The sequence below is a fragment of the Musa acuminata genome, chromosome BXJ3-7 (assembly GCF_036884655.1).
Source record: "Musa acuminata AAA Group cultivar baxijiao chromosome BXJ3-7, Cavendish_Baxijiao_AAA, whole genome shotgun sequence".
In the NCBI taxonomy this organism is placed as follows: domain Eukaryota; kingdom Viridiplantae; phylum Streptophyta; class Magnoliopsida; order Zingiberales; family Musaceae; genus Musa; species Musa acuminata.
This window is the reverse complement of record NC_088355.1, coordinates 8,874,925-8,896,452: the sequence shown is the minus strand read 5'-3', so window position 1 is coordinate 8,896,452 and position 21,528 is coordinate 8,874,925. Positions and strand designations below refer to the sequence as shown.

Below are 21,528 nucleotides of genomic sequence, written 5' to 3'. Positions count from 1 at the left end.
AAGGAGTATGGAACCAATGACTTATAAATTCACCGGGTCTCCCTTACCTTCAAAGATATCTTTTGGAGTTAACATGCTCCAAGAACAAAATCATGCACGTACTGTCACGGACAAACTTTGAAACAGGATGTTTGATGTAATGCTTATATCTGTCCGTATCTGTTGGCATGTTCATGCCTTGTAAAACATGTAGAGGGGCAGCCGAAGGCTTATAAGTCTCATCTTAGTTGGGTTGGTGGCCTCTTTAGGCTTGTAAATAAAGGTTGTGTCATGTGGACACGTGCGAGAGCTTTTCGGTCTGTAATGGACCATTTTACCCTTTGTTGTGCCACTGTTCAGAGCTTGTAAACCCTGTTTGTAATTTGCATTGTCTATGAAGTGTTTTTCGGACATGTTCGCTTGTGGATCCCGATTGAGGCGTTCTCTTTTGCCTGTTCTCTCTTTTGTTGGTCCTAAGGGACAATGGGAGTCTTCGGGGAGGCTGACCTTTGCGGACGGACACGCAAGGGTGCCGCACGACTTAGGCAAAATCAGCTAAGTCCGTGTCATATGGTATCAGAGCGGGACAAGCACTCATAGAAACACTTAGCATGCAAACGTGGGGGACCTAGCGGGGCTGCGTTGAGGGCAGTCAGCACACGCGCGACCGTTTGGGGGAAAACGGGCATGGAGATGTAGGGAAAAGAGTCGCTCAGAGGAGCGGGCATCTGAGATTGGCATTCACAGGAATGGCCAACCCTTCGCGCAAGAGGCACCACGAGAACAGGCAAGCTTGGAAGAATTTGGAGCGCACAAAGGTTGGGATGGCTGAGTTTGAGCTACGGCTCAACGTTGACAACTATACTTGATGGTGCTCTAGGCAAGCGAGGCGCTTGGCAAGAATGAGACCATCCAAGGTGGAATGAGTTGCTCAACGACCAAAAGAGTTATGCAAAGCTCACAGAGGTGAGGGGAATTGCTAACTCGAAGAATTTGGTACTCATGCATGGGCTTGTATGCGGACGACGGAATGTTCGTGGCCATCCCAAGGCGGTCGAGACTCGGCGCCATGGAGCATTGAAACTTTCTCTTCGGCATGTGAAGGATACGTCCGTAGGAGGCTGAAGTGTGCAACGAGTTCAGCATGTTGCTAGGCCTTGAGGGGTGCAGTGGGGGTTGTATTGACGGGGAGTCACAATCTAGCAAGTGCGTTTGCAGGAGGCAGAACAATGCACAGTTTGTTCAGCAGATCGGAGTAGTCCAAGGGGATGGTGGTCTCCGAAACGAAGATAGATGTTGCTCCAATGGGACAGTTATCCAGGAGGGATAAGTCTCAGCTCTCCAGAGGGAGAATCATGTGAGACGGACTTCACATGTTGAGGAGGAGTACCTCAATAAACAACAACTCCACGAAGCTCGATGGACTGAGCAAGCGGCGAGGAGTCGTCGCATGATCTCGCTTGAGAGAATGCATTGGTGGATGCATTGCGAGATCAAGTGGGGGAGCAACACAAATGAAGGCACACTTGGAGTCGATGTGGAGATCGGACTCAAGGGAGGGCTGACCCGTGGAATGGTGGGCACAAGGGCCACCATCGACTCAATGCAAAAACGAGGAGCGGAGCAACTTGGGTGTAACTTGGCGAAGTACCCAAGCCGCATGAAGGGAGCCAGCATAGAAGTTGGAACGTGGATCAGAGGCACAGTGCTTTCCTTAGACAGAGGTCAAGGACATGAACTCTTGCATAGGCAAGAGTAGGATCATGTTGTTCCATGGGTCCTTCTTTCTGACGGAGCGGACTCATCTTGCATGGTGCCAAAGACGAAGGGAGCTTCGGGGCACATGCACCTTATCTCGGAGAAGCATTTGGGGGAGGAACTAAGGCGACTCAATTTGCATAGGCGAAGTTGAGTTCAGAAGACTTTAGCACGGGGCAAGAGGACGCAGAGGCGGGTACTCTTGAAGAATATGCCACAGTGTTGCCATTCAAGTTGCCATGAAGGAAGCAGTGCACAGCGGAGATTGTGCTGGTAGGGGTAGAGTCCCAGGATCCAGACAATGGTGCACAAATTACAGTGAAGTCGGTCGACTTCGGGAGCTACTAGGTGACGGACTGTCCTAGAGCGATGCTTCATCTAGGTGTGACCCAAGAGTGGGTGGATGAAGGTCGATTGCCAAAAGAGCGAACAAAATCGAAGGTGGAGGAGACCCTGCGATGTATTGGCAGAGGCCACACATGGAGGGTTCACAATTCGAGTTTATTCCACAAGGATCAGAATGCAATGGAGATGTCACCAGGAGGCGACATGGTGCAGCGGATCGTGGTGGAACAGTTCGTGGCAATGCGACACACACGACATGGTCCCGTGAGGGATGAGATCATATGGAAGTATGATCGGGAGCTACTGGGAGCTCCGCTTTGGTGAACAACACGACGGCAAGAAGAGCTATGGATTCAAGGAGTGAAGGCCATGGTACCGCAGAGGCGGGTCTTCCGGGCATGCACCGAATTTTGCATCGGATGAAAACCTTGGTCATCAGCATATGGGGGCTGGGTTCCACCAAGGGAAAAGTTCGAATGCAAGTACCAGTGAGTTCCATGGGAGGGACTTGATCATGCAGAGGTATGATCGAAGCAGCTGGAGAGTTGGACTGCTCCAGAGCTCATATTCGCTTAAGGGAGCCCGACACGTCAGAGGACAAGGTCGAGTAAGCGAACGTTGCTACCAAGGAAGCTAAGGAGAACAGAATTGGTGCAAACCCTACAACGCGATGGCAGAGGCCATGCATGGGAGTTGTAGTCTGTCTTTCCATCGACCAAACAGACTGCTTGGAGAACACAGAGGTGTTGAAGCAGGGGGTCGAAAGGGGCGAGGAAGCGACGATGAGTCCAGAGGGACTTAGCTACCCAAAGTCAAGCAATTAGTTAGAATGGAGGTGGACTCAGAGGAGTGCCACGGAGACATCTCTACTGATCGTGAAGAAAAGGGATTCAGATGCGAGGCGACGGATAGTAGGGCCATGGGCATGGCAGCGCCATGGTACCGCAGAGGCGGGACTTCCGTCAAAGTCATTTATCCCTTGCTCTCACGGAGGGAGAGCGCTTGGTCGTGAAAGGGGCCGAGGAGGTGGAGCATGCAGAGGCAATCTCCAAGTACCGAGACAAGGCTGAAGGGCAGAGGCCAAGAAACTTCGTAAGACCGGTGTCAACAAGTTTCTCATCAAGATAGCCGTAAGTGAAGGACTTCGGGTCATGCAAGAGTGCACGACCAAGGAACGAAGCAGGCAGTACGCGGTGCTGTACCTTTGCTACTCAGTGGAGTAGGCGGCAGGGTTGATGGAGAAGACGGTACAATCCCAGAGGCGACCTCATCTATTAGAGAATTACTCCAAGTTGGGGTGAAAACTTCCTGCATTCCAGAAGTTCAATGGCATTGAGAAGGTGAATCACAGTAGCTAACTCAACGCAAGGAGTGCAAACACTTCAAGTGCTTCAGAAGTGTGAGCAAAGAGCAGGCGAAGGCCAGTAACCAGCTCGATGCATGAAGTACAACCTCGAGGAGGCGGGCGAAGTCAAGTAACCTTTGCCTTCTCAACTCTTAAGAGAATGGGCGAAACCGAGTACCCCAATTCTCTTATCCATCCAGCAGAGGAGCTCTGCACAAGTTCAAAGACCCTTCGAAGATAATGGAAGACAATAGTTGTCAAATCCTCACCAACGGTGATCAGTGCTACTGAGAGTAGATTGTCCGCTTCATTTCCCAACGAAATGCCAATCGAAAGCGGAAGTGATGCGAACCTACTTGGATGTGACAACTAACTGAAAGAAGAGTCAATGAGCAGATTTTGTGGAGGAAGGACCCAAAACTTCAGAAGTTTGCGAGGCGATGCTCGTTAAAGCTCCAACAAGCATCCACCCAGTTCAAGCAGCATGTGGAAATTCTGAGAAACTGGCGCAGTAAGGATGGTCTTTTCCTTCATTTGGTGGATCCGCAGGAATCAACGAGGATCAACACAACTCAGCCAACCCCACACCATAGTCAAAGTCATTAGCGAGTTGAAGCAGCATGGCGGATCAAAGGTTCGACTACTCAAAAACAGCAGCGGAGAGCAGTTGGGAGCCAGGAGGCGCATTGCAGCTGGAGCGGAAGATTGAAGACTCAGCAAAGGCGAAGAGTTGCAGTGTTCACAAAGGCTTCGACGAGGACGTCGAAGGGATAAGTGGGGGAGAATGTCACGGACAAACTTTGAAACAGGATGTTTGATGTAATGCTTATATCTGTCCGTGTCTGTTGGCATGTTCATGCCTTGTAAAACATGTAGAGGGGCAGCCGAAGGCTTATAAGTCCCATCTTAGTTGGGTTGGTGGCCTCTTTAGGCTTGTAAATAAAGGTTGTGTCATGTGGACACGTGCGAGAGCTTTTCGGTCTGTAATGGACCATTTTACCCTTTGTTGTGCCACTGTTCAGAGCTTGTAAACCCTGTTTGTAATTTGCATTGTCTATGAAGTGTTTTTCAGACATGTTTGCTTGTGGATCCCGATTGAGGCGTTCTCTTTTGCCTGTTCTCTCTTTTGTTGGTCCTAAGGGACAATGGGAGTCTTCGGGGAGGCTGACCTTTGCGGACGGACACGCAAGGGTGTCGCACGACTTAGGCAAAATCAGCTAAGTCCGTGTCAGTACGTCAATCGCTAAAAAAAAAGCAATCTCTCGTGAGCAGTGTAGAAGAGTATTAATCACTTTTCATAATAAGATCAAATAAAAGTGCTAATTATTCAACAAATTGGCTATTTTGAAATGGGTGTATTGAAAATCCATAGGTCATCCCAAATGTGAGGGTGGTGAGCCAATGAGGCTTCTGAGATCAAACATAGCATTTTGGATAGTTAAGTACTTTTTTTTTAGATCGAAGAGGAGTTTATGATGAAGAGATTCCAAAGTGAGAAGTTTCATATTTGATAGAAAAGATTTTAACCAAGTTATAGTTACTTGTTGAGGATGCCAAGGAAAACTTTGATAAGAGACAAGTCATGGGAAACCCGAGGAGTAAACTGATAATAAGCCTTATTCTTCTACTAGAGCTTGTGTCTTCTTCGAGAGAAGCCCTTAAAAATGGTTATATGTAGGACATTCAGAATGGTGTTGTGAGATATTCCAAGATCTAATTTGTTTTGACTAATAACTGTTAATTTTAAGGTTATGTTTCATAAAATCTATATTTAAAGGGAAGAATCAACTAATGAGATGATATATTGTTGAGAATGACATTTTGATGCTTTACACGACTATTATCAAAAGGAATATGCAATTATGAGGACAAATAATTTTTTTAAATATCTCATTATATTTTTTAATTTGCATAGTTGATTGAAAAGTTTATATCAACGAGAATGACATTTTGATGATTAAAATAATCCTTTTTCTTTTTAGAAAAAAAAGAGATACATCTATTCCATGATACATTAAGTAGATCATCCACAAAATACAATAACATCTCACACAAGGCATGAGACCATCTTCTCTTCTCTCTACATGTATCATGAAAGCTAAGAGAGAACTAAATTTTGAATTGCTAACAATGGATCAATTATTCTTTTAGTGGACTCATAGTAATATTAGAGTTGGGGAAGGTTAAGATCATAACTATTTCTAGACTACCTTGTTACTACAAGCTTCTAACTCTTCAATAAAACACTCATAGGTTTTACTCTAACTAAATTATGACAAATTTACATTTTAAGATATTGATGATCTATCAAATGATATGAGTTCATTCGTTAAAATACCAAAAAGTTCTTATCTTAAATCAATCTATCTTAAGATATTCAGGTTGGTTGATAAATATAATATTTGAATTTATGTTTGAGTTATTATCATTTTATATAATTAATGTATCTTCTAATTTTTAAAAAATAATAATCACATTATCTTCCTACTATTGTTTTTCTTCATTTTTTTCTGAAGTTATTGCTAAAAATATTAATAATTGAACATTTTCCCCCAAAAGAAAATTGATTGACTATTTTTACATAGGTGATAAGTAAAAAGCCAACAGAAAGCAGGGAAATACTGATAATTTAGAGAATATTAACTTCCATAATCACATCATTTTCTGTAAATTCAATGGATGAACATCTCGATGATCCTAAATCAAATCAAAATCATGAACAGTAATATCTGATATATCAAATTGATTCACCACATACAATTGAATAGGATAAGGATTCGAAAAGAGATTTTTTATTGGATCAAAATTGTCATGAATAAATACCATTTAAGGTATTTGAATACGAATTTAATACTAATTGTTGTATTTAAAGCCATCGTGGCTTCGTGATGGTTACATAATGTACACATTCCCATGTCTATGCGTCCGTAATGGCCGGTAGAGGCGTCGACCGCATAAGAAGACCTATGCGTCAGAAGGCGCAAACCCTACTCTATAAATCACGACCATCGGTTACCCGCATCGCCGCCGCTGCTGCTGCGAAGAATAACCTCCCGCGACGATGGTGAGCTCCGCCTTCTCTTCCGACGATACGCTAATAGATCTCATGGCTAGCGTGTTCCTCTTTTCTGTCCCTGCTTCTTCTCCCTCGTCTGAGTCCTTGGATCTGGATGCAGGCGGACGTCGAGACGGAAGTGGCCGCCGGACTGCCGAAGAAGAGGACGTTTCGGAAGTTCAGCTACCGAGGCGTCGACCTCGATCAACTCCTCGACATGTCGCTCGACGAGCTCGTCAAGCTCTTCGATGCTCGTGCTCGCCGAAGGCAATACCTCTCTTTTTCTGCTTGTTCGATTCCCGTCCTTGATGTTTCCGAGAGAGCCATCGTCTTAATGGATTTTGTGGATTGTTTGTAGGTTTCAGCGCGGTCTGAAGCGGAAGCCGATGGCATTGATCAAGAAGCTTCGCAAAGCGGTAAGACCATGCTTGAAGTGTTATCTCTACCTTCGTAACCTTTTATATCGTTAACATTTTTCTTATTGATATTTTGTGGATTGTTCTTTTCCATGCATGTGATAGGATTGTGAAATTGGAAGGTAGACATCTTGTGTCCTTCATCTTGTCTAGGAATCCATTGATTTAGTTGTTCAATGCATTTGAAACTGCAAAGCATCATCCTTGATGGGCACAAGGAAGTTGTTTCGTGTTATTTTTATTGGCTAGATTTATACGACATTGCTATAAATAGGGGGACTACTGTTACAAAACAGGAAAAATAAAGAAGGTATATGTTCTCATGATGGTTAGTAGCCCCACCAAAGGGCATTGACATGGACAAGAACATCAAGGATTATGATAGTGAGAAATAAGATGACCATTGTAGTTGAGTTTTTCTTAAAGTTCATCATACAGGATCGATAGTTTTGGGCAATGATCTCCATTTGCAATGGAATAGTGGACATTCTCATGCGTTCCATATAATTCTTAGCAGTAGGAATAGGAAAACTGTTTGGATAATCTGAGTTGTTTTGATTTCTGGATTCAGGTTCTCTGGTCAATTTCTTTGCCTAGAAGTTGCACCATTTGCCATCAATCATATTAACCTTCAGTAAACCTGGAAGATTTTTTTGAATTGGTCAGATTAAGTGTCAATGTATTTTTCTAAAGATTAGAATGTCTTATATTCTCCAAGATAGCTATATGCGACTGAGGCTTTCTATAAACCTGAAAGTTGGTTTGCGTAGAGCATCTATCTTTGGATTGAGAATACTTGCAGCATATGCGATATGATTTAGATATCAGAAATAACATTGATACGATACCAATGAAGACATCAAACTGATGAATGTTGTGAAGGCAAATGATTGTCTTATGATGCTTCACTTATTCTGACAGCTTAAGAAGTTCCCACGATGTACATTAGTTAGAACCTAGGCCTGCAGTTCATTAGAAAGCTTTTAGTTAACTGCATGGAATGCGATCGTGCAGGCTGAGAAGCTATGATTTCGATATATTGTTAGCGTCTTTAGCTTCATAGGAGTTTCAAATTCTAGTAATTGTAATTACCGAAAAACTAGCTTTACAAGGAAAACATGGAAGATTGCATCCTGTTTCTATTTTATGAGATTAAAACATTAACATTTCAATATTAAATGTAATACAAAGATTTGGTGTGTGTTGCATACCAATTATAAATAAAAAACCAAGATATAGATGAATGCAAAAAGAAACTTCACAATCCATAATAAACAACAAAATCTAACTGATGGATGACCTTCTGATGTGGTCATTTTTTACGCTTAATTGTTTAGATGTCTCTTAACTTGGTTGTGTATTACAATATATTCTTTATGTATAACCTGTGTTCCTATTCAAATTAAGTTCTTAGGTATTTTCTAGACTTAAACCACTTGGTAATTTCCTGGATCTTGTTTGTATTTATCATTAAAAGAACTGTAAAGCAGGTCTTTTAGAGGTTTTGATTTATCAAAACCAGCCTTTGAGTGTACCATGATGTGTTTTGGCATACTGTGAGTTCATACTGGATCCACACTGGTTCAGTTTTGGATCAATATGGATCTGGTACACAAAATTGAAACCTTGATCAAAGGGTTAGTTTTATATCATTTCTTTTTAACAAAAGATAATGTATGAATTTGCTAGTTATATACATGATAAATCTTTGGCATATATTATTTGCTAATGATATTGATTTTATTGATGATAATTTAATTATGATTAATTTGATGTTTGAATTTTGGAGACCAACCTTAGAAATTAAATGAGTTGAATTAAGTATGACTAAGATCGAATATATTAAATGTGACTTTAGCAATAATAAGACAGGGATCGAATGTTGTGTTAAGATAGATGAACAATAAATACCTATAAGCACATATGAGATCAGCAAAGACATCAGTGGTTTTCATTCAATGTCCTTCAGATTAAAAAGAAATAAAAAATAAGTTAGTTGTTAGGTCAGCCATATTTTATGGATTGGAATGCTGAATCATGTTTGCATTGATGGTGGTATACGTCAAAATCATCTTTCATCTGTGTTGAATTGCTGATGTCCATGTGCATGTATCTAATGTTGCAATTAGGTTAGTTTTGTAGACTCCGAATTGTGAGGTTAGTATTTGCAAGAACTACCTACTTTTTGTGGCTGGTTCTTATTTTCTTGTAGCAACAATGTGCAGAAAAAGGATGCTCCACCTGGTGAGAAACCTGAACCAGTCAGGACTCACCTTCGCAACATGATCATAGTGCCAGAGATGATAGGCAGCATTATTGGGGTGTACAATGGCAAGACTTTTAATCAAGTTGAGATCAAACCTGAAATGATAGGTCATTATCTGGCCGAGTTCTCCATCAGCTACAAGCCTGTCAAGCATGGCAGGCCCGGCATTGGTGCCACTCATTCTTCAAGATTCATTCCTCTTAAATGAGTTACTCTTGTTACCTTTAATTCGACAGTTGCAATTTTTTTCTCCTGTTCATCGAACCTTGACATGGCTGCTTGTTTTATCGACAGTATCAACTGCTACTCTACAAGTTTTTGGTGAATGTAGCTTCCGTTTTTGACTGAATCAATTTTACTTATCAGTTCTAATCATGCTCTGTAGTCACTTTCTAAAGTTTATTCTAGGCCACTGTCCTTTATTAGCCAGGGAAGAGCATATGATTATTGACTTGGTACACCATTACTTCTGCCTGGTATCTCTCTTCCACGGGGTGAAGAGAGTTACCAATAGGGAGGGATTAGTATCTCTCCCCATCTTCTCTTTTACGTATCATTAAACGAATAAAGATGTCACAGTTATGCAGTGTAAATGCTGCTACTTAATTATAGACATCTGTGCCGTGCTTTGTGTGGCTTAATGCTCATTACTACTGTAGGCATCACTCTTTTCTTATTGTTCCTCTCTATCTGTAGATTAGCGTGGAAATTATATGCCTAGTAACAGTCTACGTTATTCTCCTAGTAAAATTATGCGTTGTGTTCGTTCTTGTGGTGCTTATATCTTCTCATTATCTTAAGAAGCTTAGAACTAATGTGATTAATTCTTTTAGCTATTCGTAGTTGGTGATGACGACTTTGACAGTGATCGTTAAAATAATAATGACAACAAAGTTCTCGTTGTCAAATTTGGTAGTTAAGATTGCCAATCAAGTATTAAAATTTGGAGCTTAAAACCTGGACAATTTGTTTAAGAATTAAGTTATTCTCCTGCCCAGCAGTCCCAAACTACAAATTCTAATCACGGCAATTGCAATGGTGCTGATGCTTATGGGCTACTTGTAGATATACTGCAATCACGTAATACTACGAGAAATAGAACAATCTTATGGTGTGATAAGTTGCAAAACCAGAGAAACGTCGTTTAGCCTATGATAATAAGCGCGGCTTTGCCCACAGTTCCAGCATTCAGACCAAGAAACAGGCCTCTCTCTCCCCCTCCCTCATGTCATACAACAAGTCAAAAGAGAAGTCACTTCCTCGCAAGCCTCCTTGCGGCGCCGAATGCCAGAGCTTTTCCGATCATACCAGTTTGAAGCCCGCAGACAACAGCAACTCCACCAATGACAACCCATTTCCAATCGATACCTTGATGATGTTCCTTACCAGCATCGTCGTTACAAGCTATATCCGAAGGCCTGGAGGATGTGTCTTTGCCTTCGATAGTGATTGTTCCGTCCGTTGGGAGCTTTGTGGTGACTCGCGCCATAAGAGCACTCCTCGACGGAGACATCTCAGTTTTCCTCGTCACTTGATATGCTCGCATGCCAGACTGCAACTTCTTGACCGCTCCCCACATCCCATGTCGAACTCCGACCTTAGCTACATCTCTGGGAATGCCCATGTCCTCGTAGTGGATCAGAGTTACCTCACATGCTGATAACTGACCGTCTTGTTTGCGTGATTCCACTGTTCATGTGAAATAAAAGCAAAAAGAAAGAAGAAAAAAAGTTATCAATAATATTGTAACACTTGATAGTAAATGTAATAGAACACAAGTACCGAGAGGTTCATCTATTTTATTCGAATTTGCATGATATTGATGCTATGATTATGAAATATATATACTTCAAAATATTTTATCATGTTTGTGTCGGATATCAATACTCGGGAGAAAGCAAAAATTTAATTCAACATCGGTTGAAATAGATTCTTTAAATTCTTTGCATGAAAATTCCATCAAATGTCAACTTATCACGAGAAAGATAAAAATCTACTCTATTTTATATTAGATATCGTTAAACAAAGAAATCATTACAACTCTAACAATTGTCTTTTAACGATAGTACTAAAAAAACTAACATCAATCGATGAATTCCTCTTATGGATATCTATTATAAAATATCAACCAAAAGTATAGAATGATGATTTATGTCTCAAAATGTCATCACAAAACTTTCTCATATTTCACAGCCCTAAGATGTACCCTATAATAAAGCCTATGTGGACCTTTGTATCATAGAGATGAAAATGTTGCTGTAATATTTGGAAGTTTAGGAAATCTAAGAAAAATACTTATTCGTGAATAATCATTTTACATGTGTTAAAAAGAATCATTTTCGATAATTATACACATGTTAAAAGGAGATCGATACAAATTGCAATTAAAAAAGATAAGATAATTAATATTAGTGGTGCTAGAACTAGATGGAGACCCAAAAAGACTTTACTAGAAATAATAAGTAAAGATTTAAATTCTCTTAAATTAACTAAAATATTATTTCATAAAAAAAAGTTTAATAATAACAAGAGATCCATATGGTCAATGTCAAATAGTCGAGACATTGTCGCCTTGATGTTATTGTTGTTATTGTTGTTGTAGATATTGTGCTATATAGAATTCATAACATTAAGGTAAGAAATGATGATAATTTAAGCTATACAGAAATTTCAACAATAAACTAATAAGATAAGAAAACAAGTTACCAGCCCTGATGCACCAACTTGAGAAATACAATTCCACACGCCTTGGCTTTACACTTTTGGGTAAAGATGAGTACGGAACTCCCTGCAGATAAAATGTTGTGAAACCATCAGCACCACTTTGAGTATGCAGAAAATGTCTAAATAATTGGACCACAACTATATTTTTTTTGTCTATTATTTCAGTTTGGAAATGATAATCTATCTCCAATAGAAAATACATAAATCGTGCCAAAGAGTTACCACAACTATACAAACATGCATGATTAAATAGACAATGTTGCAAATGGGTCAGAGTGGCTGCAGTTCTAAGCATAATATTATATACAGTGGCTAGGAGGCATGCTCATAACAGGCCAGCATATGATATGCTTCAGCATCAACCAACTATATAGTTGCATGCTTGATAATCTGACTGATGCCAAACAGGAGCCACAATGGCATAGATACATGTACAGTGCTTAACCAAACAGCATCATGTGCCGGTCGGATGGTCTTTACCAGTTAAACAACAAGATCAATTCAGAGAGGGACCATAGCTAACGGAAACTAAGAAAATCAGGCATTTAGGAAAGAAAACACTAACTGAACCATAACCAATCAAATTTGTTTGTAGAACCACTTTCAAGTTCAGTATTGCCTGTAAGACCTGTTTAGTTCACCTTCCCATGTAATTTTTACCTCTTTAATTTAAATTTCAAATAGCCTTGCACAGCTTAAACTTACTAGGAAGGAAGAAAGAAGGTCCATCTAGTATGCAGTAAGTCCAAATCTATGAAACAGTGATTTGTACACTTGTCCCAGATGGTAATAACATAATATTTGATGCAGCTGGCAGAAGATATTTGCAGCACAGGTATTATCCTGTCCTTGGGCAACCAGTGTATTTAGGAAACAATAAAGGAAATGCAGCATATGATAATTTACAATAACAATGGCAAGTTACATGGAATAGATGCTTCTTAAGTCGTATAACATAGAAAATATCTAATAATTTCCCCATAGCTTAAACAAGCTTGATTCATCGTAGCAAAGAGTAACGACATGCTCCCTTTTGGTTTGTACTTAAAAACAAGCTCCATGATTATAACATTGGCTAGGTGGAAAGAACTAAAGAGAGGATAAGGCATTTTCTGTGTTTTGATGAACAAATATAATATGAAAGAAAGATATCTGCACGAATGTAATATGAAAGAAAATGACATACAGTACCTTTGTCACACAGTAATATGCCTTTCCAGATTCCCATATTCTCCGACCAATTATATATTCCCGATCACTGCAGAAAAATGGGAACTGTAAACAACAAACATGCGCCTATGTTATTTATGTTTAGCCAATAATAGCATATAAAATATAATTATAATAGAGCTCATCCCAAAACCTTTTTTATCCAGTGAACAATCATGGTTCCACTCTCAGCAAACTCCTCCAATATTTTAAAGTGTGCAAGCATGGGATCCCATTTTAGCCGGAAGTTATCATCCCAAAAGAATTCTCTAACCAATTCAGGAGAAGCATCCTCAAAGACAGTTCTGCTGCGATAAATGATGGGGCCCATCTGAAGAAGTTGAAAGGCTGTTAGAACCCTCAATTACTTTTAAAGTCATTTTTTGAATGTGTAATTCCTGGCATTTAGAACAAGTGAAACATGAGGTACACAATGCAAAAGTAAATCTAAAAAACGAACAATTCCGAAATGTTAATGGAGTATATAGTCCGTTAAATCTTGATCCAACTTAAGAACAAACAGTTTGTAAGAATGATATGAATTACCTCAGGTTCATGATGCCATGCTTGATAGATCATGTTTGATGTGGTGCGTTCCATTAGATTTTGCCAGACTGTATCTCCAACTTTACCATCTAGAAGATGCAATAGATGCTTTAGATCTTTCTCAGTCACAATTTCGTGTTCACTCATAGATAGTCCAATGTTCGAACTGCAGAAAATTGAGAATATTATGTGTTACATTTTCATTTAGGGGATTTAAAGTTTGAACAGTTGACTTTAGAGTCTTGCAAAGCAGCATATTTGTAAAAAGAAAAGAAAATATTAAATAAAGAGGATCTCTGTGAAAACTAGTTGCATAAACTTTATTAAAGACTAGTTGCAAATGATAATGAGGAATCAGTATTGCATGCTGATAATGTCTTCTAATATTTGAGAAAAGTAAATCGATAAGTTGATTTGTAAAATCATCAAATCACCATAAAGTTTCCTCCAAATATCCAAGATTATATTATTTTACTGAAGAGATCAAAATCATGGATTAGCTAGATGATGGATTAGAGGAAAACTTTAATATACAAGAATTTCTTGTTAAACAGTATAATCACGTTAATGGAACTTCTATACAACTAACAAATTTTCTCATGAATCTGTAGGCGTGTCGTATTAAGAAGCACCACCGGTGTCGATTTTTAATTAATTAACAAATAAGGCATGCCAGAATCAATTACAACTGTGCAATTCATAGAATAAGTTCAACCACTCTGTCCTGAATCTAAAAGTCATTCGCAATGCCAGAGAAGAGACATTACTCTTAGAAACTAGTATCTAGTATTTATAATCCTCATAAGATCAGAAGAACAATGTATAGCTAATAATCCTGCAATTTTCCGTCAGATATTCAAAGACTCAAATGCAGAAAGAAAGTAAGAGGCATCACGTTTAATTAAAAATAAATCAGCAAAAAGGGGAAAAGATAAACTATGCCTTAATAGTTAAGAAATTATGTTTTTCTTTGGTTTTCTCTTCTTCCTTCGAGCTAAATTAATCCACATAAAAGATGTCTAAGTGTAAATAAGGTCATACAGATATTTCCTAGGATTAATTTGAGAGTTGTACATTATGCACACAAAATTAATGTTGCTTCATTATTACGTAATACAATGCATACAGTTGTTAAGCAATGACTACCCATAAGACCAAAAGAAAGGAGGAACCGGATGCTACCTAGACCTGCCGCCATCCCCTTCAACCACCGGCAAAATCTGCGAAGCCGCCGTCTTCGCCACCGAAGAATCCTCCTCGACGTCTTGGGACCTCCCAGCCTTCCCCTTAAAGATCGAGGACGAGCACAGCTTGTGGCACACGGAGAAGACCGAGAGGGCTGTGAAGGCAAACCAGAGGCGGCGAGCGCCCAGGCCCGGGGGTGCCGTCCACAGGAACCGGAGCTTGCTCCTAAGGCCCAAGAAGAGCAGCCCCGTCCAGCGCGGGCGCCACGACCAGCCGATGACCAACCCGATCATCACTGCCACCCAGATAGGCACCGCGCAGAGGAGGATGTCGATCAGGGTTTCCGCCACCGCCGGCTTCTTCATCAAATCCACGAAATCGGTGTACAAATACCCCATCTTCTCGTTCTCTTTTCCGATTTCGCTTCTCCTCTCGACCGAATCAAATACCAAACCGAACGAACAAGCAAAAGGAAACGGTAAAAGAAGACGAGACGGAACGGCCACCGACCGATCTACATGGATGCCGGTGTCGCGAAGAGGGGGGAGCCAGAGCGACGAAATATTCCGCCAGTCGGTGGTGGTCGAATATATATGGCCTTGATGCACGAATCATAAAGTGGCATGGAGGGCCGTCGGGAGCTGCGCGGTTGAGTTCCTGTTCGTGTTCGCTGACAGTTCGTCGACGTGTCAAGGAACTGCCAGCGCGGCTACAGAAGAGGCCGTCAATGGACGGACGCCGAAAGCACGCATGGAAGGGTTCGCATACGGTCGCCGACACATACCGATTATTATAACGACTGGCCTGGGTCCCATTGGTGACAACGACTAGGACGGTGGGTAGCCGTCCGTTGGGTATGCGATGCGGACAACAACTTTGGCACTTTCGCGATTCCGAAAAGAGAAATAAGTAAGCAAATCAATTTGATGCTAAGCGAAGGAGAAAAATATCATTTAGATGTACGGATTTATTCCCATTGCAAAAATATATAAATAGCAAACAAAAAATTATTATTTATGAAATCTGAAGAAGGAACAGTAAGTGCATGGCGGCAACAGAAGGAACAGTAAGCAATTCATGGATGGTGGATTCACTCGTAGTGGAACAACGTCACGTTGTACTCGACCACGGCGTCGCCGGTGGCGGCGTCGATAGAGTGAGTGTGGAGTTTAGCGATGCCCTGAGCCATCCGGAACGCCCCCCTGCCGCCGACCACGGAGAGCTCCCTGTCCGTGTCCATCACCGGGTTCCTCGAGAACAAGCTGAAGGAGCTGCCGTTGTATGGACCCGTGGTGAAGCCGTAGTCGGCCGCTAACACCAGCATCGGCGAGTCCTGCCCCGAAATTATGTAGTAGCCCTGCGCGCTCCCGAGGACTTTGGAGTCCGCCTCGGGGCCCTCCGTGAGAGGGTCGTCAATGACAAACATGGTCCCGAACAACTTCTCCTTGACGAGGCTGCTGAGGTTTTTGGGAGCCGCGAGTCGGACGGAGGTCGGCTTGTCGCCGCTAAGAATGTCGTGGAAGAAGAAGTGGAGGTTTGTGACCTTCTGCTTCATCCCAAAGGATTGGCATTGGATAGCCAACAAGGACACGGCGACGGCGAAGACGAGAAGACGCCCGTCGGATCTCGCCATTTGGTCTCTCGGATGATGGCTTGTGTGGTGCCTCTCTTGCTGTTTAATAGATACACCGCTCTTGATCGTTGATGGTAACGTTGTAAATGGTATCGATTTCCCTTACCAATTCTACCCCACCCGATATGGTATCGTTTTAATTTCCGGAGAATCTCGAATTAGTCAATATTGTCTACTATATATTGTCAAAGATTTGGAAAATCTTGATTTGTTTCCTTATATTAATGTGATTAATGCCTGCGGAAATCGGGGCAATAATTGAATTAATGTCTCATCGTATGCTTTCTGCTACAATAATCAATTATCTTACTGTTTTATTTTATTCATGTAATATATGGATTTGCATCTTAGGATACATTCGTATATCTTCTTATATAGTTTATATTTTACTTATAAGAATAAAATAGAAATATCTTTGGGAGAGATGGCTCCTTTATTTAGCAAAATCATATACACCCATATTAAGAATTTTAAGATTATAAAGGGCATTTATCATACTTGAGATTTTAACCCTCTTTCATTGATCGCTTCTCTAAGGACGAAAGCTTATAGACATAAGCTATTACTTTTGTCCTCTTTCTGCCACATATGACTCTAATCTGAAGTGCTGCGATGATTGATGGCACTTATCGTACAACATGAGTCACTTTTACTGTCAATTAAGGAAAGGTTATTTTGGCTGAGCAAAAAGATATCGATCAGATAAGTCACACATAGCATGTCATGGTTGATTTTTTTTAATATTTACATTATTTTTTTAATAAAAATTAGAATTAAATATAAAAAATCAATATAGAAGAAATAAGGCGTGGCTGATAGCACCTGAGAATCTTTATTGTGAGTTCACCCGTAATGAAACTCCACCACGACATCGCCTGAGGTGTCATTGATGGAATTGGTTCGGGGTTTGGCGATGTCTTGAGCCAACCGAAACGCCCCCGGTTGTTGACCACTATGAGCTCTCTGTCCATTGTTGGGTTGATAGTTCATAAGTTTAGCCCATAGTGACTTTAACAGCCCATAGTCCTATCCTTTTTCAAATCAAACCTTAGATCTAATAAAAGGGGTGTGATGACCGTGAAAATAGAGAAAAAAATATAACAACGAGTAAAAAATTATAATAGTATCTTGATTAAAAAAATAAAAAAATGATAGAAAAACAAGAAAGATGGTTCTCAATCATCTAAGTAATGTTATTATAAGTTAGCTCATATCTATAGTAGATTCTTATTGTGTTTACTTGAGAAGAATTTGGATATTATGTATAGTAACATAATCCTTGTATCTAAGGTATTCTTCTAAGATTATTTCAAAAATTATGAGATTTGTATATTTTTATGATTGATTATCTCTTGTTTTATTTGTTTATATATAAAAATTTATTTATGTTTATATCCTGTCATCCGTGTCGATCACCGGTTTCGTTGAGAACACGCTGAAGGAGCGAAGCCGTAGTCCGTCGTAAAAACCAGCATCGGCGCGTCCTGCCCCGACGAGATGTAGAAGCCCTGCGCGCTCCCGACGGCCGTGGAGTCCGCCTCGGGGCCCTCCGTGAGAGGGTCGTCGATGGCGTAGACGGTCCCGAACGACGGCTCCTTGACCAGGCTGCTGAGGTTTTTGGGAGCGGCGACGTGGACGACGGTCGGGTTGTCGCCGCCAGCGATGTCGTGGAAGAAGAAGTGGAGGTTTGTGACCTGCTGCTTCATCTCAAGGGAACGGCATCGGCAAACCCAAGAAGATGCACTTCCGTTCTCGCCATGAGATCTCTCTCGTTAATGGCTTCTGTGCTCTGTTTTATATTCAAACAGCCTCCTTTAATTTGCATCCAATTAAGGTTCTAATTTCCAGAAAATACTTGGAAAAATCTTGAAATAGTCAAGGATTTGGGAAATCTTGATTTATTTCGATGCATTTTGATTAATGTCGGAAGAAAAAGGAAGTGGAGTGTCGTTATTGTCTCATTTCTATCCATCAAGAGAACAACTAATGGAGTCCAAAACCTAAAACAACATGAAATAGAGTATATTATATGATTATGCATCATGAAATAGAGGGTTGAAACGTGCAACATATTATTTTGTTGGGTCCGGCCCTTGGACTAGATGATTTGGACAGTAAACCTAAATCTAATTTATTAAAAAAATAAAAAAAGATAATAGACGGGGAGCGAACAAGACGTGCGTGCCGACATGAGAAAGAAACAAATAGAGAAAAAGTTAAGGTTTTGGAGACTTTTGTTAGATGATCGAGTGGCTAAACTTCGTTGATTTTTGTTCAAATTTTATATGAAGAATCTTAACGGTATCGATCTAAAGTTTATTTTTTCTAAGGTACTTTCTTGCTATATCTATTTTGTGAGACATAATTTTTTTTTTATGAAATATATATTTAATGATGATGTACGGTAATGTTGAGTTAAGATATTTATTCTCGATGTTATTGTGATTTTTTGATTATTTTAGAAAAGATTTATTATAAATCTATTATCATTATTGGTGATAGTGGAAGTTTGAGGTGGGCTACGGTCCCATAATTTTTTTTCGCATTGAGTTTTTCACGTGAAAATTCAGTGTCTCATTTTGTGACTGATTTATTATTCTACTGTTTATACTGTTCTGATTAAATTTATATTTTGATAATAAATTAATATTTTAATGAGAAATTTATTTTGATAAACAAAAGAAAAAAGAATTATTTCACTATAACCGTTTTCCCAACATATTTGACCGTTAGTCTCGAATGACTCGCTCCTTTTTTTTATTTTTATTTTTTGCTGAATCAAAATGTATTGCAAAGTCAAACGATTAAGGAAATTGTGCATCAGTGATTCACGTATCACGAGCCATCACATTTGATTGAAACCACAGCTTATTTATGTAGAAGTAGACAACAAAGGAAGTGGTTCCGTGGAATCCTGAAAGCCTTACTTGCATGGGGAGTTCGGTTGCCGGCCGATGAGCCACGTACTGTTTGTCTTCTCCCCCGTCATGCTGACTGTTGTTGCATCATCCCTAAAGGCAGAGGAAAACGATGGAATTGGGTCAGCCAATATGAGATAAATGCGAAGGGACATGAAATTAAGTGTCAGATGGCTACTGGCGTTGATGATTTGGTGCAGTTGTGAATGCGTGGTTCAGCGTAGGCAAAAGACACGACGGCAAACGAGAACTTGTGGCCGATACGTCTGCTTTCCGATTAGGCCTTCGTGTCCACATCGAAAAACCAGTAAGCTGAAGTGACAACACAAGCAGCGTCGGCTGCCCCCCATCCACTCGACTCCGAACATGGCGGGGTGTCATCTGCGTGGCAGCGCCGTTAAGATGGGTGTTTGGGCCATTTGGGGTTGCAGGTCTCAGTGTCAATCATTTATCGTCCTCAATTTGCCACCTTAAGGTCACTTTCTCACTCTCTCTATCGCGTGGACGTCACCGTTGTCTGGTCGTCCTCCCATTACCGCCAGCGGCCCACGGTTTTATTTCCTCCTTCCCAGAGTGTGGAGGGGAACAGCCGATGGTTGCTGATCGAGCAAATTTAGGACGCGACTCTTCTGCGAGCTCGCTCCTCTATATTTGCCAGGCGTCGTCATGCGGCAGCCGCAGCGGTACGTGCAAGGACCTTGAGAGAGTGTTGAATACAACACACATATAAGAGGAAGAGAAGATGAAGATGCGCAGAGGTGGCAGAGCCGATTCCAGAATGGAGAGGAAGACGGTGGAGAAGTATAGGAGAATGCACATGAAGAGCTTGTGCCTCCAGCTCTCCTCGATCATCCCAAAAGAACACAGGACCACTTCAAAGGTAGAGTAACCATCTTCTTTGAGCTGCTCTCGGACTGTTCCTTTTCTGCAGCACTCGATGCTTACCCTGGATTTGGCCTATGGTATGAGAGCGCCTTTCTTTCTTTCTTTCTTGCTCTTTCCTCTGTTCTTTTATAGGATTCCACAGGTAGATGAGATCTTGTGGTTATTAGCCTCTAAATTGTTCATGTCTACAAACTTTTCAAGGATAAGTACTCCTAAATTAATTGAAACTAATTGAATCCAGTGAGGAAAGCATAAAGATGAACAATTTAGAGTATTCTTAAATTAATCGTAATGTTTCGCTAGAAAGAACTCAAAATCACCTTCATTTTTGGAGGGGATGAATAGCACTGTGAAGTTGTTTCTCTTTTAAGAACGTCCTCAGCAAACCTCTATCCTAACCTATCTCTATGTTATAGAACGGACTGACACAGAATGATAGCCTGGATCAAGCCACATCTTACATCAAGAAACTCGAGGAAAGGATTGAAAACTTGAAGCAGAGAAGGCTCACTTGGGCCATGACGGAAACAAATGGTGTGACACTAGGATTTCAACTTCCAATTCTTGAAGTAAGGCACCGGGACATGGACTTGGAGATTCTTCTGATAAGTAGGGTGAGTAAGAGATTCATGTTCCATGAAGTGATCAATGTTCTTGAGGAAGAGGGTGCAGACGTTGTTAATGCTAGCTTCTCAACTGTGGGCGACAAGATCTTCCACACGATACATTCAAAGGTAATCATAACCCTTCTTTTCTTTCCTTGCTTTTTAGTAGCTAGCAAATTCTGTGGATGGCTCAAACTAATTAAGACAGCCCATACTCCATAATCTAACAATCGAAAGGTTTCGCTTGGTATCGAACTGGTGGATGTGAGGATGACTACAAGTCGGTGTCTTCTGCAGGCTTTTAGCTCCAGAATTGGCTTGGAGGCATCGAGAGTGTCCGAGAGATTGAAGGATTTGGTTCAGTAAGCATCTCATGGATTTGGTGGAGCATCATTGTCTATTAGCAGATGTGGAGAAAATACACACCGGAGAGAACTCGTGTTGCTTGATGCTGGAGGTGGTGGTGCTTGTAATTGAGGTAAAGAGGACTATGTAAATTGGTCCATGGAAGAACAGGGAGGAGCTTCTGGCTGTTGACACTTCCAGCTTTGAGCTTAGAGTAACAAAAACTGGATGTATCTCTTATATGGATTCGAATCCGAAACATATCATCGATGAGATGAATGAGGATGCTGTCAAAAATTAAACTTTGTGAATCA

The 21,528-nt window shown here is 40.8% G+C and overlaps 5 protein-coding genes across 6 annotated transcripts; 2 read left to right on the top strand and 3 right to left on the bottom strand.

The window, feature by feature from the left end:
* Positions 1-6,364: 6,364 nt before the first annotated feature.
* Positions 6,365-9,539, top strand: LOC135642698 (small ribosomal subunit protein uS19-like). Of its 2 annotated transcripts, XM_065159049.1 has the most exons (4): positions 6,365-6,491; positions 6,604-6,749; positions 6,841-6,898; positions 9,124-9,539. In XM_065159049.1, exons 1-4 carry the CDS (start codon positions 6,489-6,491, stop codon positions 9,370-9,372), a joined length of 456 nt encoding a protein of 151 aa, XP_065015121.1. In that variant the 5' UTR covers positions 6,365-6,488; the 3' UTR covers positions 9,373-9,539. The 2 variants fall into 2 exon arrangements, with proteins under 2 accessions (XP_065015121.1, XP_065015120.1); XM_065159048.1 differs by lacking the exon at positions 6,365-6,491 and having other exon boundaries at positions 6,598-6,749.
* Positions 9,540-10,260: 721 nt separating this feature from the next.
* Positions 10,261-15,396, bottom strand: LOC103991461 (uncharacterized). Its single transcript, XM_009410936.3, has 6 exons — positions 14,826-15,396; positions 13,644-13,809; positions 13,252-13,428; positions 13,080-13,163; positions 11,871-11,952; positions 10,261-10,853 (listed from the first exon to the last, which is right to left on the bottom strand). Exons 1-6 carry the CDS (start codon positions 15,224-15,226, stop codon positions 10,417-10,419), a joined length of 1,347 nt encoding a protein of 448 aa, XP_009409211.2. The 5' UTR covers positions 15,227-15,396; the 3' UTR covers positions 10,261-10,416.
* A 400-nt stretch (positions 15,397-15,796) lies between these two features.
* Positions 15,797-16,467, bottom strand: LOC135642781 (dirigent protein 4-like). Its single transcript, XM_065159205.1, has one exon. The coding sequence runs from the start codon at positions 16,459-16,461 to the stop codon at positions 15,919-15,921; it is 543 nt and encodes a 180-aa protein (XP_065015277.1). The 5' UTR covers positions 16,462-16,467; the 3' UTR covers positions 15,797-15,918.
* A 1,406-nt stretch (positions 16,468-17,873) lies between these two features.
* LOC135643775 (dirigent protein 4-like) lies at positions 17,874-18,167 on the bottom strand. Its single transcript, XM_065161124.1, has one exon. The coding sequence runs from the start codon at positions 18,165-18,167 to the stop codon at positions 17,874-17,876; it is 294 nt and encodes a 97-aa protein (XP_065017196.1).
* Positions 18,168-19,597: 1,430 nt separating this feature from the next.
* LOC135643118 (transcription factor bHLH162-like) lies at positions 19,598-21,525 on the top strand. Its single transcript, XM_065159724.1, has 3 exons — positions 19,598-20,259; positions 20,681-20,998; positions 21,167-21,525. Exons 1-3 carry the CDS (start codon positions 20,122-20,124, stop codon positions 21,233-21,235), a joined length of 525 nt encoding a protein of 174 aa, XP_065015796.1. The 5' UTR covers positions 19,598-20,121; the 3' UTR covers positions 21,236-21,525.
* The last annotated feature ends 3 nt before the right edge of the window (positions 21,526-21,528 follow it).